A 16,791-nucleotide genomic window follows, 5' to 3' on the forward strand; every position below is an offset into this window, starting at 1 on the left:
GCCCAGCGAATTATCTTCGAGACTTCTAACATCGCTAGGGAACTCCTGGTTCCCCCTTGATGGTTGATGTAAGCCACAGTCGTGATGTTGTCCGACTGAAATCTGATGAAGCTCAGAGTTGCTAACTGAGGCCAAGCTAGAAGAGCATTAAATATTGCTCTTAATTCCAGAATGTTTATTGGGAGGAGTTTCTCCTCCTGAGTCCATGATCCCTGAGCCTTCAGGGAGTTCCAGACTGCGCCACAGCCTAGTAGGCTGGCATCTGTTGTTACAATCGTCCAATCTGGCCTGCGAAAGGTCATTCCTTCGGACAGATGGACCCGAGACAACCACCAGAGAAGAGAATCTCTGGCCTCCTGGTCCAGATTCAGTAGAGGGGACAGATCTGAGTAATCCCCATTCCACTGACTGCATAATTGCAGCGGTCTGAGATGCAGGCGTGCAAATGGCACTATGTCCATTGCCGCGACCATTAAGCCGATTACTTCCATGCACTGAGCTACTGATGGGCTTGGAATGGAATGAAGGACACGGCAAGCATTTAGAATTTTTGATAACCTGGACTCCGTCAGGTAAATCATCTCTACAGAATCTATAAGAGTCCCTAGAAAGGGAACCCTTGTGAGTGGTAATAGAGAACTCTTTTCCATGTTCACTTTCCACCCATGCAACCTCAGAAAAGCTAGAACTATCTCTGTATGAGTCTTTGCATTTTGAAAACTTGACGCTTGTATCAGAATGTCGTCTAGGTACGGAGCCACCGCTATGCCTCGCGGTCTTAGTACCGCCAGAAATGAGCCCAGAACCTTTGTAAAAATTCTCGGGGCCGTAGCTAACCCGAAGGGAAGAGCTACAAACTGGTAATGCCTGTCTAGAAAGGCAAATCTTAGGTACCGATAATGATCTTTGTGAATCGGTATGTGAAGGTAGGCATCCTTTAAGTCCACTGTGGTCATATACTAACCCTCTTGGATCATGGGTAGGATGGTTCGAATAGTTTCCATTTTGAACGATGGAACCCTTAGGAACTTGTTAAAGATCTTTAGGTCTAAGATTGGTCTGAAGGTTCCCTCTTTTTTGGGAACCACAAACAGATTTGAGTAAAAACCTTGCCCTTGTTCCGTCCGCGGAACTGGGTGGATCACTCCCATTACTAAGAGGTCTTGTACACATTGTAGAAATGCCTCTATCTTTATTAGGTTTGTTGATAACCTTGACAGGTGAAATCTCCCTTGTGGAGGAGAAGCTTTGAAGTCCAGAAGGTATCCCTGAGATATGATCTCCAGCGTCCAGGGATCCTGGACATCTCTTGCCCAAGCCTGGGCGAAGAGAGAAAGTCTGCCCCCCACTAGATCCGTTTCCGGAAAGGGGGCCCTTTCTTCATGCTGTCTTAGGGGCAGAAGTAGGCTTTCTGGCCTGCTTGCCTTTGTTCCAGGACTGGTTGCCTTTCCAACCCTGTCTGTAACGAGCAGCAGTTCCTTCCTGTTTTGGAGCGGAGGAAGTTGATGCTGCTCCTGCCTTGAAATTACGAAAGGCACGAAAATTAGACTGTTTGGCCTTTGATTTGGCCCTGTCCTGAGGAAGGGTGTGACCCTTACCTCCAGTAATGTCAGCAATAATTTCTTTCAAGCCGGGCCCGAATAAGGTTTGCCCTTTGAAAGGAATATTAAGCAATTTAGATTTAGAAGTCACATCTGCTGACCAGGATTTAAGCCATAGCGCTCTGCGCGCCTGGATGGCGAATCCGGAGTTCTTAGCCGTTAGTTTGGTTAAATGCACAACGGCATCCGAAACAAACGCATTAGCTAGCTTAAGTGCTTTAAGCTTGTTCATAATCTCATCCAATGGTGCTGTGCGAATAGCCTCTTCCAGAGACTCAAACCAGAATGCCGCCGCAGCAGTGACGGGCGCAATGCATGCAAGGGGCTGTAATATAAAACCTTGTTGAACAAACATTTTCTTAAGGTAACCTTCTAATTTTTTATCCATTGGATCTGAGAAAGCACAACTATCCTCCACTGGGATAGTGGTACGCTTAGCTAAAGTAGAAACTGCTCCCTCCACCTTAGGGACCGTCTGCCATAAGTCTCGTGTGGTAGCGTCTATTGGGAACATTTTTCTAAATATCGGAGGAGGGGAAAAAGGCACACCGGGTCTATCCCACTCCTTGTTAATAATCTCTGTAAGCCTTTTAGGTATAGGAAAAACGTCAGTACACACCGGTACCGCAAAGTATTTATCCAGCCTACATAATTTCTCTGGGATTGCAACCGTGTCACAATCATTCAGAGCCGCTAACACCTCCCCTAGCAATACACGGAGGTTCTCAAGCTTAAATTTAAAATTTGAAATTTCTGAATCCGGTCTCCCTGGATCAGATCCGTCACCGACAGAATGAAGCTCTCCGTCCTCATGTTCTGCAAATTGTGACGCAGTATCGGACATGGCTCTCGTGTCATCAGCGCGCTCCGTCCTTAACCCAGAGCTATCTCGCTTGCCTCTTAACTCAGGCAAGTTATATAATACTTCTGTCATAACATTAGCCATATCTTGCAAAGTGATTTGTAAAGGCCTTGATGTACTTGGCGCCACAATATCACGCACCTCCTGAGCGGGAGGCGAAGGTACTGACACGTGAGGAGAGTTAGCCGGCATAACTTCCCCCTCGTTGTCTGGTGATAATTTCTTTACCGGTAAAGACTGACTTTTATTTAAAGTAACATCAATACAATTGGTACACATATTTCTATTGGGCTCCACATTGGCTTTTAAACATAATGAACAAGCAGATTCATCTGTATCAGACATGTTTAAACAGACTAGCAATGAGGCTAGCAAGCTTGGAAAATACTTTCAATAAATTTACAAGCACAAAAAAACTGTCACAGTTGAAATAACAATGAACTAATTCAGTTATAGAAACCAAATTTTAACAGTAAATGTATGAAATTAGCAGAGGATTGCACCCACTAGCAAACGGATGATTTAACCCCTTAATACCCAAAACGGATAATCAATTCGATAGTTAACGTTTTTATCACAGTCAAACACACTGTCACAGGTCTGCTGTGACTGATTACCTCCCTCAAAAATGAATTTTGAAGGCCCCTGAGCTCTCTGGAGGCGTCCTGGATCAAGGAGGAAGAAACAGGAAGACTGTGATTGAATTTTAACTGCGCAACAAGGCGCTAAAAAAAAAGGCCCCTCCCACTCATATTACAACAGTGGGAGACCTGATATAACGGTTTCTATGTAGAAATATATGTTAGCCATGTGGAAAAAAATCATGCCCCAAAAGATTTATCACCAAGTACCTCACAAAACGATTAACATGCCAGTAAACGTTTTAAAAACAAACATTTCAAGTGTTATGTAAAGTTATCACTAAGCCTGCTACCAGTCGCTTCTACTGCAGTTAAGGCTCATACATTATTTCAGTATTAACATTATTTTCTCTGTCAAATTCCATTCCCTAGAAAATAACTCTACTGCGCATACATTTATCAGCCTGATACCAGTCGCTACTACTGCATTTAAGGCTGTACTTACATCATATGGGTATCAGCAGTGTTTTCTTAGTCAATTCCATTCCTTAGAAAATATTTTACTGCACATACCTCATTTGCAGGTGACCCCGCATGCTATTCCCTTCTCTGAAGTTACCCCACTCCTCAGAATGTACGAGAACAGCCAGTGGATCTTAGTTACGTCTGCTAAGATCATAGAAAACGCAGGCAGATTCTTCTTCTAAATACTGCCCGAGAGAAAAAACAGCACACTCCGGTGCCATTTAAAATAACAAACTTTTGATTGAAGAATAATTAAGTAAAAAACTCCTAACTCCTCTCACGACCTCCTTTGTTGAGAGTTGCAAGAGAATGACTGGATATGACATGTGAGGGGAGGAGCTATATAGCAGCTCTGCTTGGGTGATCCTCTTGCAACTTCCTGTTGGGAAGGAGAATATATCCCATAAGTAATGGATGACTCGTGGACTGAACACACTTAACAAGAGAAACTACCTTTAGGTTACATGTATAAGCTGTATAATATAATATAAATATTACCTGTCTGATTACAGTACTGTCTGTCTGTCTGAGGGTACCGTGTATAAACATTATATAAACTACCTTTAGGTTACATGTATAAGCTGTATTATATAACATATAAATATTACCTGTCTGATTACAGTACTGTCTGTCTGAGGGTGCTGTGTATAACAATGATATAAAACTACCTTTAGGTTACATGTATAAGCTGTATTATTACATGTAAATATTGTGTAAATGATATTGTAAAAGATAGTGCTGTTTACACTTGGTTCCGTCCCCTCTCCAAACTATCCCGTTTTACAGATGCAAATATTTCAAAATCCAAACTAGGATATTTCAATTTGAGTTTTCTATGCCCCAAATGCCTTGGTAACTAGGGAGCATTATTTCAGGGATAATAAATACCAGTCATCAAGCAACTCTGAGTGAAAAGTTTAATAGTTCCTCCAGCAGCCCATAATCTGAACATTGTTACAGATAATTCAGTGTTACTCCAGTTCACATTCCTGCCAGCAAAGGCAAGAAATAAACAGCTGCTGCTGTGTCAGAGGTTGTTTGCGGTACATGATCTTACGCAACACTACTGTAAATGTAATAAACCAAGTGTTGACTGAAACACACTCCATAATCACTAAATCTGTTCAAAAACAACACTGGAGTTTCATCAACAATTTTGTTTTAAGGCCCTTGTAAAATGTTTAAATGGCTTAGAAAAAAAAAACAAAAAACTAAATTTATTCTTACATGATAGATTCATTTATTTCACAGTGGTGAGAGCCCATGATCAATAACTCCTGGGATTCAACTCCTGGCCACTAGAAGGAGGCAAATATTACCAAAACTTCCACGAACACTTTATCCCTCCCACATCAATGGTATGCCAGTGTAATGTATAGCCAAGCAAGGGAAAAGGAGGTACAATCTAGAACTGCTGTCAGAAATTTATTTAAATTACTAATTAAATTGTGCGAGGAACGTGAACTTTCACCACTATAAAAGATATTAATTTATTAGGTAAGCATACATTTTGTTTTCTTTCACAAGCTGCCTAGAGTGCACAATCCATTACTCCTGGGAACTAATACCTAAGAAGTGGATTCCAAGAGTAATTTCGGCAGGACATTTTTTTTTTTTTTGGAGAAAGGCCAGCACCTAATTCCCAGACACTGTTGCCTGGAGTACTTTCCTACTAAAAGTCACTTCAGAAGAAGCAAAAACATCAAAGTGGTAACATTTCGTAAAAGTATGTAAAGATGACAGTGTTGCTGCCTTGCAAATTTGTTCAAAATAAATCAAATGTTTAAATGCCAAGGAAGCAGAAACTGATCTAGTAGAATGGGCTGTAATGTGTTTTGGGGGAGGCTTTCCCGCCTTTGAGTAAGTCTTGTGGCTAAAGTAACAGCTGTGGCCTTCTGCCTTTACTATATTAAATAAATAATATTTAAAATTAAAAAAAAAACAATAAAAAACAAATCAAAAGGGCTAATAACTATATATCAATAACAGGACAAAGCCTTACACATTTATTTATACAGTACATATAATCAGCAATAGCAAGCAATCCGCTAATAATTGTGCAAGCAGATAAAAGTGCACATCAGTTCAAATAGCAACTCCCATCAATCTAGGGCAGTGCTTTCCAAACTGTGTGTCGGGACACAATAGTGTGTCGGCAGCAGTGTGTAGGTGTGTCCCTGCTTCAGCACAAATTTTTTTAATTTAATAAAAAAAAAATTTTTGGTTTCCGCCTGCCTGCTACGCATATCACATGGTTGACATGTGATTGATACCTAGGAGGTCACAGATCATCTTAACCTATTGACGCAGCTCAGTGGGAACTGAAACTATTCCCATTGGTGGCTTTGGTGGCACATTGGCTCCTGACTGCACGTGTAGTCTCCTTAATTGGCTCGTGACTGCATGTGTAGTCAGTGAGTGGGACAGCAGTGTGTTTTCAGCGTGGGCATAGTCAATCGGACTCACCGAGCTCTGAGGGCGGCAACTTAAATGCTGAGCTGAAATCAGAAGTCAGTGGGGTTTTTTTTTGCAACTAGCTCCCAGTAGTGCATTGCTGCTCCTGCTCTTGATATATGGATAGGAAGGGAAGCTTAAAAGTGCTTGATGATGAAATGTGAGTGTCTTTATCTAATATTCCAACAAATATTCAGAAATTCTGTTCATCCCATCAACCTCATACATCCCTTTAACATAGTAAGTAGAATTTTTTTTTTAATTCTTGCACATACTTACATACTGTTACTTGTAAATACATTTCGTTATTATACCATTTATGTATGTGTCTGTATCTCTTAAAACAAGTTAGTTTAAAATCCTGTTTGCCAGTACAACTGAATTACTGTGTCGCGAAATTATGTAGGTCTAAAAAGTGTGTCGCCAACATGAAAAGTTTGGAAAGCTCTGATCTAGGGGCTAGGTATAAATAACAAGCTCAGCACTATATCATGCAAAGCATAGTTCCAAATCACCTGATTTAATATAAACAATCCAAATGATGACTATTATATCTGGGTTGCACATAATCCAGGGGTAGTTGTAAACTTATACTGTTCTGAAAAAGTGAAAAGTAGACGTCTGTAGACGTCCTTTATGCTAAGGACATAACCATAAAACACAATACCATGTGCAGGAGCTCAGCGGAGTGAAGCAGCTGGTGTTGTGCACAGAACAACTAATTGCAAACCAACTAATCGATTATGAGATTCGTTGACAACTATTTTCAGAATCGATTATGACGATTAGTTGTTGCAGCTCTAAATCCCTATATTAATATACTTTTAACCTCTGTGATTATCTTGTATCTGTGCCTCTGCAAACTGCCCCTTTATTTCAGTTCTTTTGACAGACTTGCAGTTTAGCCAATCAATGCCTGCTCCCAGATAATTCACGTGCATGAGCACAGTGTTATCTATATGAAAAACATGAACTAACACATTCTTGTAGTGACAAACTGTTAAAATGCATTCTGAAAAGAGGTGGCCTTCAAGGTCTAAGAAATTAGCATATGAACCTCCTAGGTTAAGCTTTCAACTAAGAATACCAAGAGAACAAAGCAAAATAGGTGATAAAAGTAAATTGTAAAATTGTTTAAAATTACATGCTCTATCTGAATCATGAAAGTTTATTTTGGCCTAGACTGTCCCTTTAACAGCTTTCAAATAGTTTGCATTATAAATGCAAAAACGCTACCTGTCTTAACAAAGGAGTTGGTAATTTGGGGTATAAAAGAGGGATATGATAATGTAACTCACCACTTGCTTATGTGACATTGCTATCTAAAGCGTAAATAGTATGAACTATGTAATATAGATGTGAGAACTCCCATATGGGAGTCAGAATGTTCTATAAGTGAATATAATAACACAACCAACGCTATTTAGAATATTCAGTACAATAAATATATTGTGTATGCCATAAAATGATGTGAGGATCATACTATATCCATAAGCAGAAAACACTAACGTAAAGCCAGGATTTGAAAAATGAATGTCAGACCTCTGAGCTATCAGGTAAATTGAGAAGCCATCTTTAGAGTGATTTTATGAATGGATATCTGTAGACAAGCTCAGGACTGAGCCAGAAGATTCTCAAACAAGTGGCTTTATTTATCCAGGGATATGTAAAGTAATGCTTAAAGGGACGTTAAGCAGCTAGGTACAGCGACAGTAGTAGGGTTAAAGGGACAGTCAACACCAGAATTTTTGTTGTTTAAAAAGATAGATAATCCCTTTATTACCCATTCCCCAGTTTTGCATAACCAACACAGTTATATTAATATACTTTTTACTTATGTGACTAACTTGTATCTAAGCATCTTCTGACCGCCCCTAATCTCATGACTTTTAGTTATTTATTGACTTGCATTTTAGCCAATTAGTGCAGTGTCTGCCACAACCCACGGGCGTGATCACAATGCTATCTATATGGTTTACCTGAACTACTCTCCCCTGTTGTGAAAAGCAAATACAAAAGCATGTGATTAGAGGCAGCCTTCAAGGGCTTAGAAATTATCATATGAGCCTTCCTAGGTTTGCTCTCAACTAGAATACCAAGAGAACAAAGCAAAATTGTTGATAAAAGTAAATTGTTAAGTTGTTTAAAATTACATGCCCTATTTGAAAAATAAAAGTTTTTTTGGCCTTGACTGTCCCTTTAATACTTACAATTTTATTGTCTTTCCTCCTGTACCTCTCTTTAAAGCCATTCTTTTATTTTAAAGAGACAGTAAAGTCAAAATTAAACTTCAAATTGATTTGATAGAACATGAAATTTTAAACAACTTTCCAATTTACTTGCATCATTTTGCTTGGTTCTCTTGGTATCCCCTTTGTTAAACAGTAACTGTAGGTGAGCTCAGGAGCATGCATGTGTCTTTAGCCATTTAACAGCAGTGTTTGCAACAATGTTTGTAGCAATGTTACAAATAGTTACAAACACTGCTGCCATAGACTGCTATAGACACACTGTGGCAGCACAGTTTACAAATATATATATATATAATATTGCTATAAACATTGTTGCAAACAATGCTGCCAGGTGGCTAAGGACATGTGCACGCTCCTGAGCTCACCTAGGATTACACTTTAACAAAGTATACCTAAGGAACTAAGCAAACTTGATAATCAAAGTAAATTGGAAAGTTGCTTATATTTGCATGCTCTATCTGAATCATGATTGTTTCATTTTGACTTTACTGTCCCTTTAAGTTTACGATAAAGGAGATTTTTAGTGTCGCTGGCAGATGTAAAGTCTGCTTATGCAATTCCACAAGTTCTTACATGAAAACGGTGCAAAATAAAGAATTAAATATATTGTAAATTTTATTCTATTAAAAAATAAACATATTACTTTGAAATCTCCAAGTGTTTATATCCCTTTAAGAATAGGATCGATTAGAATAAATTGGATCACAATCATATGGTGTAATGATTTTTACAGCTCCTACTGAGTCTATGACTTACTATCATTTTCTTATGATGTATAGTTTTTACTTCTGGCTTTTGCAATTATTCTAAATACAAATGTAAAATAATGTTTTATATCACAACTTGACAAATCCCAGGAGAGATAACCGATGGCTACTATTAGTCTAGTTTTGGCTCATAACTTTTTGCATTCTTCTACACACATTCCTCTAAAACTATTCACTGGCTTCTAAAAATATCTATGACTTCTTAGTATCCCAGCGGCATCATACGTTTCAAAATAATATTTATAATTATATTATAATATAAATTACAACATTTTATTTCTGAGATTTCAGTTCCCCCTTGTTGTATTATCTTCCCGCCTCCATGAATAGAGGGAAAAATGGCTGATTTGAAAACTACAGTGCAGAGATAATGTTAATTGAAATATTGAAACACCAGACTGGAAAAATATTTATAGGGACAGTCAAGTCTAAAATAAAACTTTCATGATTCAGATGGGGCATGTGATTTTAAACAACTTTCCAATTTACGTTTATCACCAATTTTGCTTTGTTCTCTTGGTATTTTTAGTTGAAAGCTAAACCTAGGTAGGCTCATATACTACACAATATGGCCCTTCCAAAGAATTTTATGGTCTTTGGATATTATACTAGCAGTTTTTCCCTTCAAGAACAAAATAATAACTGGTATTTAAAAAAAAAAATCATATAAAGGAAGTACAGGTGGGAATAATGAGTGCAGCAATATTTCCTTTGCTCACGACAACACAAAACCTAAATACATCACTACAACAAAGACGTTTTAATATTACTCACCTGTCTAAGAAAATATCTGGTAGTGGTGGATACGTTTGCATGTCTGGAACACGCTCATGGACAATTACCATCACAAATGAGGTGAAACCAAACACTATGAAAACATAGACACAACTAATGGCAGTCTTCCAGTATTCTGGGTCAAGCCTCTTTGTGGGGTATTTGTTCTTGCCATTAGAGTACTGGTGCTGATCCAGTTTAGAGTCTGTAACATGACCATCATAATCCGTGGAAAGGTCGCCATTGCATAACCAGTCAGGACTTGGTGGGGTGCTGACAAGGGCCCCGGAAGATGGTTCTGTGCTCAGTCCAAGCTCCTCTAGAACACTGGCATGCTGCTTCTGGAGCTTGCGGATAGACAACATTAAACGTTTTATGTCCCCCAGTACCCTGATCTCCAGTGGTGGTGACCGCAGGTCATATTCAGTCAAAGCTAGCAAAGCTATGCCATCTAGCCTGTGCCTATTGCACAAAAGGTCTACATAGTCACTAAATCCCTCCTCACGTAGCCATTTAGCCACATGCTTTGTAGTCCAGCGACGGATGCAATGCTGGTTGTTGGTTGTCATCGTTTTAGTAGACACCTGTGTGAAGAGATACAAAATGAAGGTCGCTAAACAAACTCATACAAAAACAAATTAAACGGTTTCATCTTTAAACTGACTTGATATTCAAGAAAAGCATAATATATTCCATAATTCAACATAAATTTGATACATATATGAAAAACAAATTCATCATGTTTTTATGCAGGATATATTGTTTGCCCCTGTATACCTGTGATTCCCCAAGGCTCCGCTGCCTTTAAATCAAACTTGTAATACTACCCCAATGTCTTATACAAATGCCCTTTTAGCCCTGGTGATAGATGGTAAAAGGAGAGGGTGGCATAGCGGTTCCTTTCCCTTTACACCATAAAAACAGACCACTTTACAATTCAATGGTAGCCATGCTCAGGACTCCCCACACTTCCTTCTCTCCAAGTTCCAATCCATGATTGTCACAGTGAGAGATAGCATGCTACACTAAGGTTAGAGATAAAAGGGCAAGCCGGTTTAATCAGTAATGCATACGTATTACAGGTAATTAAGTAGATAAATCATTGCTATGTATGTGTCACTGATAACCAATGGGTTAAATCACACACAAAAAATACTTTTTTTAATATATATGTCCATTCACACCATGCAATTGAAAACATAAAGTCTCATACATTGCGTCTAAGATTTTGAAAATGTTAATACTTTTTTTTTTTTTTTTTTTTAATATGCAGAAATTAAAATTCAATCATATGTAAGTTAAGACTATATGAAAACAACTTTCCACTCAAGAAGCCAGAGGAGGACAATATTTAAAATACCAAACATGTCAAGTTTACAGTTCTGAACAATTGTGAAGCTCATTGCAATTTTTGTTCACTTAAAAAGGGAAAGCTTAAAAAATACAAAGATTATTAATTGATTAAAAATATACTAGTCACCTCTTTACACATAGATTAAACTAAATAAAATGAAATTAATATTAGTATAAAAAATATAACTGCCCTACGTTTTTAATATAGCTTTGAAAAGCAGAAACATAAATAGAAAGGTCAAAAATAAATGTGCATAGGTGCATTTCAATTTGAAATATAATCAGTTTTTCATTAGTAAAAATGCTTCTAGTAAAAGTTATTGTGAGAGCCGTGCACCAGTATTAACACCACAAGCAGTGGCTTGTATGATACAAATGATGTCTTTAGAAGCAACATGCACCTCTGACAGCACTCTGAGGTGCAGTGTTTGAATACTGGTGCATAGCCCACACAGGATACGTGCGTATGCAGTAGAAAAACACTGATATCTTTTACTAGAAGCATTTTTGCTAATGAAAGTATATTGCAAAAATGCTTCTATTTCACATTGGAATGCACCTGTGCACATTTCATTTTTGACCTTTATAGCCCTTTAATTTGAAAAGGGAGGGTGGTACTTCTCCTGTGATCTAAAAAAAAAATGTCACTGGCAGTAAGCAAAGCAGTCAGAAGCCTTACTACCCTCCCCATTCAAACTGAGCATAGCATGTTCCAATTTCGGTTTCTACTGCGCATTGCTATCTAAATAGGCTGTGCATAGCAGTGACCTGTAAAAGCATAGACGAGGGAGCGCGTTCTGCTTAGTCTGAAGTGTTACAGCTCCTGATAATATTAAAAGGGACACTAAACCCAAATTCTTCTTTAACCCCTTAGTGACCAGAGCACTTTTCCATTTTCTGTCCGTTTGGGACCAAGGCTATTTTTACATTTTTGCGGTGTTTGTGTTTAGCTGTAATTTTCTTCTTACTCATTTACTGTACCCACACATATTATATACCGTTTTTCTCGCCATTAAATGGACTTTCTAAAGATACCATTATTTTCATCATATCTTATAATTTACTATAAATAAAATGATAAAATATGAGGAAAAATGGAAAAAAACACACTTTTTCTAACTTTGACCCCCAAAATCTGTTACATATCTAAAACCACCAAAAAACACCCATGCTAAATAGTTTCTAAATTTTGTCCTGAGTTTAGAAATACCCAATGTTTACATGTTCTTTGCTTTTTTTGCAAGTTATAGGGCCATAAATACAAGTAGCACTTTGCTATTTCCAAACCATTTTTTTCCAAAATTAGCGCTAGTTACATTAGAACACTGATATCTTTCAGGAATACCTGAATATCCCTTGACATTTATATATTTTTTTTTAGTAGACATCCCAAAGTATTGATCTAGGCCAATTTTGGTATATTTCATGCCACCATTTCACCGTCAAATGCGATCAAATACAAAAAATTGTTCACTTTTTCACAAATTTTTTCACAAACTTTAGGTTTCTCACTGAAATTATTTACAAACAACTTGTGCAATTATGGCATAAATGGTTGTAAATTCTTCTCTGGGATCCCCTTTGTTCAGAAATAGCACACATATATGGCTTTGGCGTTGCTTTTTGGTAATTAGAAGGCCGCTAAATGCCACTGCGCACCACAAGTGTATCATGCCCAGCAGTTAAGGGGTTAATTAGGGAGCTTTTAGGGAGCTTGTAGGGTTAATTTTAGCTTTAGTGTAGTGTAGTAGACAACCCCAAGTATTGATCTAGGCACATTTTGGTATATTTCATGCCACCATTTCACCGCCAAATGCGATCAAATTAAAAAAAACGTAAAATTTTTCACAATTTTAGGTTTCTCACTGAAATCATTTACAAACAGCTTGTGCAATTATGGCACAAATGGTTGTAAATGCTTGTCTGGGATCCCCTTTGTTCAGAAATAGCAGACATATATGACTTTGGCGTTGCTTTCTGGTAATTAGAAGGCCACTAAATCCTGTTGCGCCTCACACGTGTATTATGGCTAGCAGTGAAAGGGTTAATTAGGGAGTTTGTAGTGAGCTTGCAGGGTTAATTTTAGCTTTAGTGTAGAGATCAGCCTCCCATCTGACACATCCCACCCCCTGATCCCTCCCAAACAGCTCCCTTCCCTCCCCCACCCCACAATTGTCCCCGCCATCTTAAGTACTGGCAGAAAGTCTGCCAGTACTAAAAAAAAAGGGTTTTTAAAAAAAAATGAAATTTTTTTTTTAGCATATTTACATATGCTACTGTGTAGGATCCCCCCCTTAGCCCCCAACCTCCCTGATCCCCCCCAAAACCGCTCTCTAACCCTCCCCTCTGCCTTATTGGGGGCCATCTTGGGTACTGGCAGCTGTCTGCCAGTACCCAGTTTACAATAAAAAGTGTTTTTTTTTTCCTTTGTTTTTTTTTTTCTGTAGTGTAGCTTCCCCCCCCCCCCCCCCACCCCCCACAGACAAACCCCCACCACCTTGCTGATTATTTTCATTTTCGATTTTTTTATCTTTTTATTGATATAATATTGGGCAGTGTAGCTTTTCCCACCCGCTCCCTCCCCGTGCACGCGCCCGCCCCCACCCTCCCGTGCACGCGCGCGCGCCCGTGCGCGCCCCCAGCCACCCCCGCCCACGATCCCGCCCCCCTTCACTTCCACAGGGCCATCGATGGCCGCCACCCGCCTCCCGGTCCGGCTCCCACCCACCAACACAGGGAGCAACCGATCTCCGGTGCAGAGAGGGCCACAGAGTGGCTCTCTCTGCACCGGATGGCTTAAAAATGTTATTGCAGGATGCCTCGATATCGAGGCATCACTGCAATAACCGGAAAGCAGCTGGAAGCGAGCAGGATCGCTTCCAGCTGCTTTCCACACTGAGGACGTGCAGGGTACGTTCTCAGGCATTAACTGCCTTTTTTCTGAGGACGTACCCTGCACGTCCTCAGTCGTTAAGGGGTTAATGATTCAGATAGAGCAGTAATTTTAATCAACTTTCTAATTTACTATTATCAAATTTTCTTCATTCTCCTGCTATCTTTATTTGAAAACCAGGAATGTAAAGCTTAGGAGCCAGACGATATTTGGTTCTGCGCCTGGGTACCGCGTGATGATTGATGACTAAATGTAGCCACCTATAAGCAAGTGCTATCCAGGGTTCTGAACATAAAATGGTCCGGCTACTAAGATTTACATTCCTGCTTTTTAAATAAAGATAGAAAAAGATAACAAAGAAAATTTGATAATAGGAGTAAATAAGAAAGTTGTTTAAATTGCATGCTCTATCTGAATCATAAAAGATAGAAAAAAATGTAGGTTTAGTGTCCCTTTAAGCAAACAAAGCCTATCAAAAGTCTTAGCAGCATATACATGTTCATAGCATTGATATAAGTTAAGTGAGGGAAATAGTGAAGTTAACTGTTCCTTTAATACAACAGTGTTAGGCAAGTTAAAATAAGGCAGATAAAATACAGAATCTATGAGAACTGTAGAAGGAACTCCTTATATTTTAGTTCAGTGTATCATAGGACTAGAAACATTCAAGGGGCATGAAACACAAACTTTTTCTTTCAGGATTCAGATACAGCAAACAGTTTTAAACAACTTTCCAATTTACTTCTATTATTAATTTTGCTTCCTTCTCTTGGCATCCTTTATTGAAGGAGCACCAATGCGTTACTGGGAGCTAGCTGAACAACAGTAAGCCAATGATAAGAGGTGTATAGTGCAGCCGCCAATCAGCAGCTAGTTCCCAGCTCCTGAGTCTAACTACGTATGATTTTCATCAAAGGAGACCAAAAGAACAAAGCAAATTAGATAATAGAAGTAAATTGGAAAGTTGAATAAAATTGTATGCTCTGTCTGCATTATAAAAGAACATTTTTGGATTTCATGTTCCTTTAAGAATCTGGACAAAAACCACAGCTGACACACCAATGATAAAACATAAACAAAAAAAACAGAATTTATGTTTACCTGATAAATTACTTTCTCCAACGGTGTGTCCGGTCCACGGCGTCATCCTTACTTGTGGGATATTCTCTTCCCCAACAGGAAATGGCAAAGAGCCCAGCAAAGCTGGTCACATGATCCCTCCTAGGCTCCGCCTACCCCAGTCATTCGACCGACGTTAAGGAGGAATATTTGCATAGGAGAAACCATATGGTACCGTGGTGACTGTAGTTAAAGAAAATAAATTATCAGACCTGATTAAAAAAACCAGGGCGGGCCGTGGACCGGACACACCGTTGGAGAAAGTAATTTATCAGGTAAACATAAATTCTGTTTTCTCCAACATAGGTGTGTCCGGTCCACGGCGTCATCCTTACTTGTGGGAACCAATACCAAAGCTTTAGGACACGGATGAAGGGAGGGAGCAAATCAGGTCACCTAAATGGAAGGCACCACGGCTTGCAAAACCTTTCTCCCAAAAATAGCCTCAGAAGAAGCAAAAGTATCAAACTTGTAAAATTTGGTAAAAGTGTGCAGTGAAGACCAAGTCGCTGCCCTACATATCTGATCAACAGAAGCCTCGTTCTTGAAGGCCCATGTGGAAGCCACAGCCCTAGTGGAATGAGCTGTGATTCTTTCGGGAGGCTGCCGTCCGGCAGTCTCGTAAGCCACTCTGATGATGCTTTTAATCCAAAAAGAGAGAGAGGTAGAAGTTGCTTTTTGACCTCTCCTTTTACCTGAATAAACAACAAACAAGGAAGATGTTTGTCTAAAATCCTTAGTAGCATCTAAATAGAATTTTAGAGCCCGAACAACATCCAAATTGTGCAACAAACGTTCCTTCTTTGAAACTGGTTTCGGACACAGAGAAGGTACGATAATCTCCTGGTTAATGTTTTTGTTAGAAACAACTTTTGGAAGAAAACCAGGTTTAGTACGTAAAACCACCTTATCTGCATGGAACACCAGATAAGGAGGAGAACACTGCAGAGCAGATAATTCTGAAACTCTTCTAGCAGAAGAAATTGCAACTAAAAACAAAACTTTCCAAGATAATAACTTAATATCAACGGAATGTAAGGGTTCAAACGGAACCCCCTGAAGAACTGAAAGAACTAAATTGAGACTCCAAGGAGGAGTCAAAGGTTTGTAAACAGGCTTGATTCTAACCAGAGCCTGAACAAAGGCTTGAACATCTGGCACAGCTGCCAGCTTTTTGTGAAGTAACACCGACAAGGCAGAAATCTGTCCCTTCAGGGAACTTGCAGATAATCCTTTTTCCAATCCTTCTTGAAGGAAGGATAGAATCCTAGGAATCTTAACCTTGTCCCAAGGGAATCCTTTAGATTCACACCAACAGATATATTTTTTCCAAATTTTGTGGTAAATCTTTCTAGTTACAGGCTTTCTGGCCTGAACAAGAGTATCGATAACAGAATCTGAGAATCCTCGCTTCGATAAAATCAAGCGTTCAATCTCCAAGCAGTCAGCTGGAGTGAAACCAGATTCGGATGTTCGAACGGACCCTGAACAAGAAGGTCTCGTCTCAAAGGTAGCTTCCAAGGTGGAGCCGATGACATATTCACCAGATCTGCATACCAAGTCCTGCGTGGCCACGCAGGAGCTATCAAGATCACCGACGCCCTCTCCTG

The 16,791-nt window shown here is 39.2% G+C and overlaps 1 protein-coding gene across 4 annotated transcripts in view; it reads right to left on the reverse strand.

The window, feature by feature from the left end:
• SAMD8 (sterile alpha motif domain containing 8) overlaps window positions 1-16,791 on the reverse strand; it is an 83,722-nt gene that overhangs the window by 31,506 nt on the left and 35,425 nt on the right. For all 4 annotated transcript variants that reach the window (XM_053692137.1, XM_053692136.1, XM_053692139.1 and 1 more), the window contains one exon: window positions 9,817-10,400. In XM_053692137.1, the coding sequence (XP_053548112.1) occupies window positions 9,817-10,400 (584 nt within the window). The remainder of the gene's footprint in view (window positions 1-9,816; window positions 10,401-16,791) is intronic.

Source organism: Bombina bombina, chromosome 9 (genome assembly GCF_027579735.1).
Source record: "Bombina bombina isolate aBomBom1 chromosome 9, aBomBom1.pri, whole genome shotgun sequence".
In the NCBI taxonomy this organism is placed as follows: domain Eukaryota; kingdom Metazoa; phylum Chordata; class Amphibia; order Anura; family Bombinatoridae; genus Bombina; species Bombina bombina.